Genomic DNA, 12,620 nt, shown 5'->3' on the forward strand with positions numbered 1-12,620 from the left:
GGGATGGGGGTTGTTGTCAGTTCATCACCCGTTGTTTCTGCTTCTCCTTCCTCCTCAGGGGGAGGACTCCTCACACCCTTCCCCTGCTCCAGTGTGGGTCTCTCCCTCAGGGTTCAGTCCTTCAGGCACAGGCTGCTCCAGTGTGGATCACCCACGGGGTCACAAGTCCTGCCAGCAAACCTGCTCCAGTGTAGGCTCCTCTCTCCACAGGTCCACAGGTCCTACTGGGAGCCTGTTCTGGAGTGGGCTTCCCACAGGGTCACAGCCTCCTTTGGTCATCCACCTGCTCCAGTGTCTGTTTCTCCATGGCCTGCTCCACCATGGACTTCCATAGCCTGCAGGGGCATGGCCTGCCTCATCATGGGCAGCAGGGGAATATCCACTCTGGCACCTGGAGCACCTCCTCCCCCTCTTTCTTTTGGGCCCTTGGTGTCTGCAGAGTTGTTTGTCTCACACATTCTCACTTCTCTCTCTTCTGACTGCTGCTGGTGTTATGCAAGTTGTGGGGTTTTTTCCCCCTTCTTAAATACGTTGTCACAGAGGCACTACTGCCATTACTGATAGGCTCAGCCTTGGCCAGTGGTGAGTCCATCTTGGTGCCAGTTGACACTGGCTTCCCTGAACAGGGGAAGCTTCTAGTAGCTGCTCACAGAAGCCATCTCTGTAGCTCCTCTTATAGCCCTCCCCTACCAAAACCCTGCCATGCAAACCCAGTATGCCATTTTAGGCTCATGGGCTATATGCTCCAACTGGTATGTTGCAGAACTTACTGGTCATTATGTGTGAATTCCTCTTATGGCTTGTTACATTATATTCATTTTAAGTATATATATATATATATATATATATATATATATGTATGTATTTTATTTTGCAATGTTTGATTTTCATAGAATTGTAGAATATCAGGTTGGAAGGGACCTCAAAGATCATCATATCCAACCTTTCTTGGCAAAAGCATGGTCTAGACAAGATGGCCCAATATGTTGTTAGCTTTTTTTTGGTAGTTCCTCCCAGACTGTAGAAAAACACATGATGCAGGCTCAATATTGTGGCCCATATAAGGGGAAAAAAGTCGAGGAGTTGCTGAATTCCAGTATTGGTGGCAGCTTTCATGTGCTCTTAGGGATGTTGCGTGTGCAGTGTCTGCCATCTAGTGGGTAGGAATCAAATTAGGATATTTCCGTTTATTGTGAAAACTCTTTGGGGCTTGTTCATTAAATCTTAACTAAATTAATCTCTGCACAGTGTTATGAGCCAATATTTACAGCTTTACTTGTTAGCACCATAGTTTTAATTATTTAGCACTGCCAAGCTTCCCAAATCTTCTTAATGCAATGAGATCCTAAAATCCTGAATATCAGTTTCATTATACTGACATTGAGTTTTGTGAAATTACTACTATAAAGCCTACAGCATGTTAGTGTATTGCATTTCCAAAGGTGACATACCATCTTTGGGCTTTAAACAGCTATTGATTTAAGTCTCTGGGAAAAGCACCAGCCATAAGTTTTTATGGAAAAGAGCATCTTGGGCTCCCTCTCTTAGTAATGTCTCTTAGAATCCCAGAGATGGGCAGAAAAACTCCTTTTATACCCAGTCAGCTGACATGGAAATATCGAGGCACTTGCCACTTCTCATGTTTAAAAAGTAATTTTTTCCTTCTTCCTACTTAATGTTCAGTGCTTTCGTCTAGAAAACCTTGAACTGCTTTGACATGTAATTGGCTTAGTGGACTGCACAGACAAGCTATGTAGGTCCAGCATGAAAATACTATGCAATGGTAAACAGTAAGGTGAATTAATGACTTCCTAAGAGATAGAGGAATTTGAAATATTTGTGTCTTTTGGAAACGCTCTTCAAGTTTGTATGACTTTAGGCAAAATAGGGAACTGTCGTGTCCTTGTTAACACAGGAAGAGAGAGGTCTTGAAATGCTGCTTGGAACACAGGACTTCATATTATTGCATGGTTCACATCTGCTTCTTGCCACCATTTTGTAAGCTTACCAGAAGTCATTGTGTTTCTTGCAGGATAAGTGGGTAAAATGCAGCCTAGGGTTTGGAGGCCATCAAGGTAGATAATTGTCCATTATGGTCTTGTCTTGCTTTGAATACAGAAAAATATTAAAAAAAAATAAAAAAAAGAGAAAGGACACTAATGAAAAACAGGCAGACATATCTTTGGCCATAAATCTGTAATTAAGGCTGATGAGGAATTTGGGATGTTAATAACCATGGTACAGCTGAACACAGAACAGAGTGCAGATGGAGTGGTCAAACAGAGTAGAAATGCTGTTTTGTCAACGTCTTGGTATTCTTAGCATGGGCAACCCAGATCACTGGACTCCCTCTTTTTTTCTCAATCTTCTACTGCGTGGCTCTTTCAACTTGGAGTAGGGTATGAAGTTTTTCTTAAAATGTTAGAGAATGAAACATAAATATGTAGGACTGTTATAAAAGAAAAACCTAGTATATGTAGCCAGGTGGGAAGGAGAAAAAACCTCTGTACTTTTCTCAGAGTAGTGGACTGGGAAACAAGCTGAAGGAGAGTAGGCACAGCAATATGCTGGGGCTTGGGAGTTGACATGGAATTGTGTAATGGTGTGCTCTTGAGCAATTTATGGCCATGTGTGAAGCATTTCTTGCCATATCCAGTACTAGTCCCACAAAGTAGAGCTAAAATGTGAGGAAGAAATAGCTGAGTTCAGAAAGAAAATCTCCAAATGACGGGATTTAAAAATAAGTTCATGGAAGTCATTCATCAAAGTTTGCTTTGTTGTTCCCAAATGACTAGTTAAATATGTTTTCCCATAGGGTACACTCGCTGAACGTATCAGAGCAGGAGGAGCAGGAATTCCAGCATTTTACACCAGTACTGGCTATGGGACGCTGGTGCAGGAAGGGGGTGCACCTATCAAATACAACACAGATGGCACCATTGCCATTGCTAGCCAGCCAAGAGAGGTAAGACATCAGTTTGTTATTAGGAAGCCTTCTGCATTGAAAACTGAATTTCTTACCTATTTCTAAGATAAATAGTAGTTTAAACGCCTCCTGACCAAGTTTAACCTTGCTATGTTGAAATAACAGCATATCTGTGGCACCAGACACATTAGTTTTTCTCTCACTGCTTAGTTTTGTCCTATGTGATGTGTTAGAAAAGTTTTTACAGCTTTAGGGTGACATAGTATCAAGAACTGGTCCAAGCCGCTGAGTACTCTTCACTTGACAGCTTTCTGAGAAGATTCACTGTGTATTACAACAAAACCAGGCCACTGAAGTGCACAGTATGGATTGAGAACAACCTCCTATTAGTGGGGCAGGTGCTTCATAAATACTGTGGTATGGAGTAAGCAGCCCTGCAGCTGTACATAAAAGCTTTAGCATTGGAAGAGATGGGACATTTTCCTGTTAAAGAGGGAAGAGCTCAGTTGACACAAACTTTTGGGAAGTACATTTGTCAGCAGTTGAAATGCAATTTAGTCTTGAGTATGTGAAATTGCAAAGAAATAAAAAGTGTGGCTTCCGAGTGAGAAATGAGGGCTTCATACTCAAGTTGGATGTAGAATTTGGAGAAGGAGAGAGATTTCATTGCCATAATTGTACTTGAAGTAATGGATGGACCCTGATGATCTCTGCTCCCATTAGGCTGCAAATGGGATTAAATTCTACGTCAAGAACATCTCTGGGGTAAAGTTAATTTCCCCTGCCATGGTTTCCGTATATTTTATACATGGCTATTTTCAGTATCTAATCATTAACTTGGTCTTTTCTCTTAATTTTCTTACTGAATATGTCATTATGATGTTTTACCTTTTGAAGGAATGTTTTGTTTATTAAATAGCTTATAATTTTGACAACACTTTTCTTCTAAGATTTGTGGAAAAGTCTCTCTCACTCCCCTCAGTCTTTTGGGAGGCTAATAACATGACTAGCATGATTTGATGAAATCCATTCTCCAAATCCATTTCAAATGCAAGTGTCATTTCATAAAAGCTCAGATCTCCTCTTACAGACTGAAAAACTGACTTTTGATACACTTTTGTCAATAATTCCTTCCCCTCCCAGAAATTTTAAATACTCTCAAATAGTATTTATGTATAATCTAACTTTGACATTAAGAGAAGTGCTGTTTCATGTTTCTATATAGGATTAAAGTACTAGCTGTTTGTCAGTTACATATTCGATCTTCAGGCACAATATCATTATAGATTTTGATCATAAATGCGGAGAAAACCAAATTAAATTCAGCCTGTCAGATGGTGTGATTTGAGTACTCTGTCTCAAATCACCTTTGGTTTAGATTTGGAGTTTCTGGTGGTGGACAGTGATGATGATCTTTTTCAACAGTTCTGCTTTAGCATTTCAGTTTTTGGTTAGTTGGTAGATGTGCAGGAAAAAACATGTCTATTTCCGGTAGATGGAGCAGCAGGAATATGGATCTGATTCTCACTGTGTTTTACTAAATAGTGACACTGTGATAAAACTGGGGTTTACAGCCTTTCCGTGCTTCTCCGATTTATTCAGTACTTTTCTCTGTAGGTGAGAGAGTTTGATGGCCGTCACTTTATTCTGGAGAAGTCAATTACAGGAGACTTTGCTCTTGTGAAGGCATGGAAGGCTGATCGTGCAGGAAACATAATTTTCAGGTATGATTTGTTCACCAGTGGGAAAAGATTCTTTAATGGTTTAGATAATGAGAGGAGAATCCTGTCTTCTGTCTGATGGCAAAATAATATTTTCTTGATTTCACTTTATTTCATATTGCCTTTCCCTACTGTCAGATTACACTGCTATAAAAAACAAAGTATAATTGCTTTTTTTAATGACTTTTGAGAATTCAAACATAGCTGTGAAATAAAACATTGGTAGTTAAAAATGAGACATGGCAGACCAAAGTTATTATGATGACTGTGGAGAAATGTAGTGTCGTTCTGTTTGGTTCAATTTTCATGTTAGTTTGGGTCCTTTTCCTTGTGCAATTGAAGGCTGACCCAAGAAGTGCAGGTTCATACATATCAGAAGAGAAGGGAGCTGATACAGTCTCCTGGCCAGTCAGTGATGGGAAAACTTGATTCTGTCCCCAGAAAAGTATGTCAAGTCAATTTGATCTCGCTGGCGTAGGAAGAGGTATCATATGAAATACTTTTGTAGCAAAAAGTTTGGGCATTGTACTAGAGATAACATCATTTGTTTGAGTTGTTATGTTTGTACTCTGGTGTGTCCTGAACTGAAGCAGGAGAGGATTGCTTATCTTTAACATCTGGTTTTCATTTGTTTGTTTTATGGCTATCAGATGAAAAGGTAAGTGTTATGGTAATCAGCTGCAGGTTACTACAAGAAGATGTTGAATGATGCAGTCTGTATTTGTATGCATTAAACAAGGAGTTGAAAAAGCAACTGAAAAATACATGGATAAAATAATACTGATAATGTTTTTCTTTATATATGTATGCATGTATTCACATAAATTTTTATCTATGTAACCTATGGAAATAATATTAAATAAAAATATTTGAAAATTTAAAAAGAAGCTTTTATTTTACTCAAATCTTGACATCCTGGCTTGCCCACTGGCAAGACAAGATGGTTTCTGATTGAAAACTGAACTTACTTGTGTGTGTGCACATGAATTTGATGGCTGCTAAACTCCTTTCCTTAGACTTTGGGACATGGAATACAGGAAACAGTCTTCACCCTTGTGCTTGTCTTTGTTTGACCTTAAACCTCTATTGTCTGTGCTTTTACCCCGTGTCTATGTAGTGATGCTCACTCACTCAGAAAAATTCTTTCATTCTCCACAGAAACAGACTGGTTGCATTCTCCCCCCCTTTATGTCCCGTTGATCTCTCTTTATCGCTTTTCCTCTCCCTTCTGTTCCTTTCAGAAGTCTTCATATGTCTCTCACATTCACACAGTACAGTTGATACCAGATACTACTTCCATCTGGAGTGGAGACCTAAAAATCTTGAGTCCTTCTTTCAAGTGTAACTAATCAAAGATGGAAACATCATCATCCAGTATCTTATTTCATGTAGAGTATTTCTAGCTTCAAAGAATTTGCTCATAATCAGCAGTGACCTTTTCTGGCTTTAGATGAGGTGCAGATTACCTGATGGCCTAGAACAGAGAAACATAGGCTCATCTCATAGCCTATGGGAGGCAACAGAGGAGGAAACTGTTGTAGATTCAAATGTAACAGCAATATCTCTGTGATCTACAGGACTGATGAAAAGGAAAATGTATTTTTGACATCATGCAACATACTGAGTATGTATTGACTGCCAGTGGGACGTTTCTGTACTGTTTTAATATGACTTCTGTTTTTGTTTGCTGAAATATGCCTGTATACACATAGGCTCTGTGTTTACTCACATCTGCCACTGCTTTCATGGCAGTGTGGTACTATTTATAGTGTGTATCCCATGACTCCGGTATCTGTGGAGCCAATAAGAATGAAGTAAGTGTCTGCCAAACCGTCAAGCTAAGAGCTTTTTTAAATTTGGAGGATGTACTTTAGGTAGACTTATTTGGACCACAGGCTAGTATGAGGTTTTTTGCCTGTTTTCATACATGAAGCTATACTATTTTATTGGGAATCCAGAATGGCACCAGCTCATTTAGAAGGCATTTTTTTAAACATGGTTTTCTACATGATACTTCATGTCACCTAGCTCTTTTGTTCCATACGGCATGCCATGTCTGCCTTCCTTCCAGGCATCTTTATGCTGAATAGACTGTCCTGCACCACAGCTTTTGCCTAATAAGACCTGTATCGGGCCCAGTAGATGATAATTCTTAGCAAAAATTACTGCACCATTACTAAGACAAATAATCCAAGACTTCCTCAGACATAATGAAATAATCCCACCATGTTCCTGTGATAGCTGAACGGATGTATATATGGGCCTTTAGCTTTGTTAGTCTGATGCAGGTACTAGTTCTGTTTAGTAGAACAGAGTGTCTCCAGGTTTTAAGCTTCTTTGCAGCTTTGCTTATTAGGGACAACAGCAGGGAGTGCCACTGCTGTTGTGGACATTCTACCTCCTTTGGATCCCCTCCCGTTTCATCTGGTACCATCTGCTCTGGAGTTGTTCTAGCCCAATATACTTCCACTTTACAAGTGGAGGTGTAGTTTGGTGCCGATGAAAGTGTGCTCTTGACAAAGGAACAGAGGCATTGAAGGGACAACCTGAGTCAGGGCCCCTGCTATCACAGACAGTCATGTCAGGTTATCTCTTCATGCTTCAAGTGGTTCTGCAATACATAAATTCAGTTTATATCTGAGGTGTCCCTTCATCTCTGCACCATTAGGTCCATAGTGGATGTAGATCATTGGTTTAGTCTACTGTAAGCTAGTTTGCTACCTTTTTCCTTTGGGACAAAAGCTGTTGTCATACCTTTGGGTCAGTTTAGGAAGCCATTGCTGGAACAGTGGACTTGCAGATACTGCTGAGTCGAGATGTCCAGAAAACTATCTTAAAATAAAAAGGCAGACTTAGCTAGCTAGTTTCTGCATTTCATACTCCAAAAACCTGAACATTATTCTGTGTTGGAAAATAAGCGTGGCGTTTCTGGTTTTTCTTCTTCTGTATGATGTGTTCTTTAGAAATAAGACCTTTGATCTTATAAAAGACTGCTGGTTTTGAAAAAAACTTTACTAACCCAAGAACATTCTAAATTGCATAAGCTTTTATTAATAGGGTCACAATCAAGCCCATTAACTCTTAATAATTTGTCATTGAAATGTTTTCATGTAACTTTTTCCCCTATGTAAAAATAATTCTATATCAGGTTCTTTTACTGGCAGACCTACAATCTTGAGAAAGTCTTTGGCTCAGAAAAGTAGTTGCTTGGGAGGAAATACTGAATTCTTTGTTTTGCCATCTGCCTTCCCCTATCTGTATCCATTCTCCTGTTGTTTTAATTCAGCTTTTGTAACTCTGGTTTTCTTCTCATTTTATACTCTACCTAGTTTAGGGTAGTTTTACCTAAATCACTGGCAGCTAGTATTGTATTTGTTCACTAAGAGAAGGATATAAATTCAAGAGTTGGTTGGGGTTTTTTTTGGTTTCCTCTTCTTACATCCTTTTGTGTTTATACAGCCACAGAGGAGACCCATGGACAAAAGATACTGTACCTTCACAGCTGCTGTGTATTGCCAGTAAAACAGTATTTCCCCAAGTTATGTGTCATTGCGAATAGTTTTGATTCTGTAGATCTCTACACTAGAAATCTTGTTGAAACTGCATGGTAATTTCAATATTTGACCATTTCAATTCCCAACCTCCACCAAAGCCACGAGGTGGCGGCAGCATCCCAAAGTTCAGTATGGCCATAGCACTAGACAAGGTCATTGCACTAAAGGGTGAAGGAAAAAGCATTGGGAAATGAGGATGGTCAGAAAAAAAATGCTTCTCTGAAAAGGGAACAGGGGGAAAGGAAGTTTTGACTTGTTTTAAACCCTAGTTTCATGCATTTTGATGAAGAAATTTCAAGAAATCTACTCTTTAAAGAGAAAAATGCTGAGAATCCATCAGTAGAACCCCACTAAAATATACACAATTTCTCTTAAATATTATGCTGCACAGTTTTATTTGCTTTCTGAAAAATATAGAGAGGGGCTGACAAAGGTCCGTTGTTTTTCCCTGTACCTACTAGGATCTCAGTGCAGATCCCAGCATGGTATACATGTAATGTATTACTTTTATTCCCTAGAGGTAGTTCTTCCTTGTTACAGAAATACTGTGCAGGAATCGTTAGGATGAATGCCAGAGTCTTGCAGTGAGTGCCAGAACTGGCATAGTTTTTTTAATCAACAGAACTGGATTAAATTGACTACTATGCAAAGTACTATCCCAAGTCCTAGTCTGAATTATAAAGGCATATGTGGGACTTGAGAGGCTGTTAGGACCTGTAACTGGACCCCCTGTGGAGATTAATTTTATTCTTTGTGCAGTGAAATAATGGGAAGGTACATTGTACAAATCCCAGATTGCTGCTGCTGCTCTTGGATCTAATAAATGAAGGTATCAGTAGCATAATCAATTTCAGTTAAACAATGTCCTCGTTAAAATTCAAAAGAGCTGTAGTAAATATTTTCTAATGTAGCAAGATACTTAATTTCATAGACATCTTACACAATTACATAATACTTTTTACTTCCTCGTGTTTTTTTATTAATCCTCTAGCTATTTGGTATATATTTGTGGTGTTCGTATTACAGAGATACCTGTAGCCTATCTCTGAAAAGTCTTTCCTTGTACTATTACAGCTTTTAATATTTATTCATTTTCTTCTCTTTTGCAGGAAAACTGCAAGAAACTTCAATCAACCTATGTGTAAAGCTGCCCAGACAACTGTGGTAGAGGTAGGGAACTGAAACATAGTAAGCTCTTTACCTCTATAGTCAAGAAACCCCTTTGTTTTGCATGGGATTCTAGGGACAGAGTTCCTCTTCTCTTGACTTATTGGGGGATTTCATTCCAGAGACAGTGGTTTAAACTGTCTCCCTGGATTGCCTACTCCTAGTGCTATGTTTTAGTGGTTAGTTCACCATGGTTCCTCAGTTTATTACTGTTGTAATCCTGGCCAGGACTTCATGTTTACTGTGACCAGCCTCTGAAAGGCTACAGCCCTCAAATCTCATAGAATCATAGAATAGTTTGGTTGGAAGGGACCTTAAAGAACATCTAGTTCCAACCCCTTCTAGTAGACCAGGTTGCCCAAAGCCCCGTCCAACCTGGTCTTGCACACTTTCAGGGAGGGGGCAGCCACAGCTTCTCTGGGTAGCCTGTTCCAGTGCCTCACCACCCTCACAGGGAAGATTTTCTTCCTTGTATGTAATACAAATATACTCTCCTTCAGTTTAAAACCATCACCCCTTGTCCTATCACTACACTCCCTGATAAAGAGTCCCTCCCCATCTTTTCTGTAGGTGCCCTCCAGGTACAGGAAGTCCCCTATAAGGTCCCCTGGAGCCTTCTTTTCTCCAGGCTGAACAACCCCAACTCTCTCAACTTGTCCTCATAGGGGAGGTGCTCCAGCCCCCTGATCAGCTTTGTGGCCTCCTCTGGACTTGCTGGAACAGGTCCATGTCCTCCTTATGTTGGGGGCCCCAGAACTGGACACAGCACTGCAGGTGGGGTCTCATGAGAGCAGAGCAGAGGAGAATCTGCTCCCTCAACCTGCTGGCCACGCTTTTCTTGATGCAGCCCAGGATAAGGTTGGCTTTCTGGTTTGCGAGCGCACATTGCTGGCTCATAGTCAGTTTTCCATCCACCAGTACCTCCAATTTCTTTCCTCAGGGCTTCTCTCAATCCACTCATTGCCCAGCCTGTATTTGTGCTTGGGTTTGCCCTGACCCATGTGCAGGACCTTGCACTTGGCCTTGTTGAACTCCATGAGGTTCACACAGGCCCACCTCTCCAGCCTGTCCAAGTCCCTCTGGATGGCACATCCCTTCACTCCAGCACATCGACCGCACCACACAGCTCAGTGTCATCAGCAGACTTGCTGAGGGTGCACTCGATCACACTGTCCATGTCTTCAACAAAGATGTTAAACAGTGCCAGTCCCCACATTGAGCCCTGAGGAACACCACTTGTCACTGCTCTCCACTTGGACATTGAGCCGTTGACTGTAACTCTTGGAGTTCAACCATCCAGCCAATTCCTTATTCACTGAGTGGTCCATTTGTGAAATCCATGTCTCTCCAATTTAGAGACAAGGACGTCATGTGGGACAAATGCTTTGCACAAGTCCAGGTAGATGAAATCAGTTGCTCTTTCCTTACCCACCAATGCTCTAACCCCATCATAGAAGGCCACCAGATTCATCAGGCTCGATTTGCCCTTAGTGAAGCCATGTTGGCTGTCACCAATCACCTCCTTATTTTCCATGTGCCTTAGCGTAGATTCCATGGGGATCAGCTCCATGATCTTGCTGGGCACAGAGGTGCGACTGGCTGGCCTGTAGTTCCCTGGGTCTTCTCTTATTTTACTTTTTAAAAATGGGGATTATGTTTCCCCTTTCCAATCAGTAGGACCTTCACTGGACTGCCATGACTTCTCAGACATGATGGATAGTGGCTTAGACACTTGTCACGTCCCACTCAGATGAGAGAGACAAGTGATTCAGATTCATAAATCCCCAACAGAGTGGACAATGGTGAGACAAATCTCAAAGTCCAACCATTTATTGACGTCTCACAATGTACTAATTGGATACATGATAATTGGCTAAGTATATAATGAGTTGTGGCAAGCGATACAGTATGCCTTGCATTTCTTAATGGCAGTGAAGGAAAAGGGGAAAAAGGAAAGGAGGGAGATGGAGAGAACAGAGGAATAGACATCACCAGTCTGGGTTCCTACATCGATCCCTCCAGTGAGTGCTCCACTAGGCATCCGTCATCTTCACTTCAGTTCACTGTTTAGTTTCCCCCAACCCTTGCCCCCCTCCATTTATACATACTTTCCTGGGGTCTGTCCCCTAGGTCGACCCACATACCTGTGCATCCCATGTATTTGGAGAGGTAAGGTGTTTCATGGGATGATGTAATTAGCATGATCTTGTTAGTCTTCATTAGCATATTCAAGTATATTACCATTAATATGCATTTCATGGATAATGAAGCAAAGGTCACTCACTGGACCTTGAAATTTGACCAGGTTCACCAGAGCAGGGCTGTCCTATCTTCACATGGCTCCTTGCTCCAGCTGCATCCTGTGGTATTCGGGCAGCCTTATCAGCTGCAACCTCCACACTATCTACCCTGTGACTATAGTTTCATTACTTGCAAGCATTTGAGACATTCCTTAGCTCAAAGTGCCTCCACTCGCCCTGTTGACCTTTTTCTCAGGCTGTTTTTCTCAGTGCTTGTTTCTTGCAGGCCTGTTTTTTCAGGACCTGTTTTTACAAGTCATCTCTCACACCACTTCATCTGCCAGTTACCTCAGGACCCACAGATGCATCTCATCAGGTCCATGGATTTGTGCACCTTCTGGTTCCTCAGACGGTCTCGAATCTGATCTTTTCCTACAGTGGCCAGTTCTTCACTCTCCCAGTCCCCACATTTGTCTTCTGCAACTTGGACAGTGTGGCTGGAGCCCTTGCCAGTTAAAACTGAGGCAAAAAAGTCACTGAGTACCTCAGCCTTCTCTGTACCCTGGGCAACCAGGTCTCCTGCTTCCTTCTCAAGATGGCCCACATTTTCTCTGGTCTTCCTTTCTTCACCAGCGTACCTATAAAAGCTTTTCTTCTTGCCCTTGATGTCCCTGACCAGATTAAGTTCAAACAGGGCTTTGGCCTTCCTAATCTTATCCCCTAGCTGCTCGGACAGTTTCTCTTTATTCCTTCCAGGCTACCTGTCCTTGTTTCCACCCTCTGTAGGCTTCCTCTTTGTGTTTGAGCTTGTCCAGGTGCTCCATGTTCATCCATGCAGGCCTCCTGGTGTTCTTGCCTGGCTTCCTCTTTGTCGGGATGCCTTGCTCCTAAACTTGGAGGAGGTGATCCTTGAATATCAACCACTGTTCTTGGGCTGCTCTTCCCTCCAGGGCTTTACTCCATGCTACTCTGTCCAGCAGATCCCTCAGGAGACCGAAGTCTGCTCTCCTGG

The 12,620-nt window shown here is 41.5% G+C and overlaps 1 protein-coding gene across 1 annotated transcript in view; it reads left to right on the forward strand.

Annotated features, from left to right (window-relative positions):
* Positions 1-12,620, forward strand: part of OXCT1 (3-oxoacid CoA-transferase 1) — a gene marked incomplete at its 5' end in the record, with an annotated part of 95,967 nt that overhangs the window by 16,633 nt on the left and 66,714 nt on the right. The window contains 3 exons of the mRNA XM_026865807.1: positions 2,816-2,965; positions 4,544-4,650; positions 9,311-9,371. Of these exons, the coding sequence (XP_026721608.1) occupies positions 2,816-2,965; positions 4,544-4,650; positions 9,311-9,371 (318 nt within the window). The remainder of the gene's footprint in view (positions 1-2,815; positions 2,966-4,543; positions 4,651-9,310; positions 9,372-12,620) is intronic.

Source organism: Athene cunicularia (assembly GCF_003259725.1).
Source record: "Athene cunicularia isolate RWA chromosome Z unlocalized genomic scaffold, athCun1 chrZ_part1, whole genome shotgun sequence".
Classification (NCBI taxonomy): Eukaryota; Metazoa; Chordata; class Aves; order Strigiformes; family Strigidae; genus Athene; species Athene cunicularia.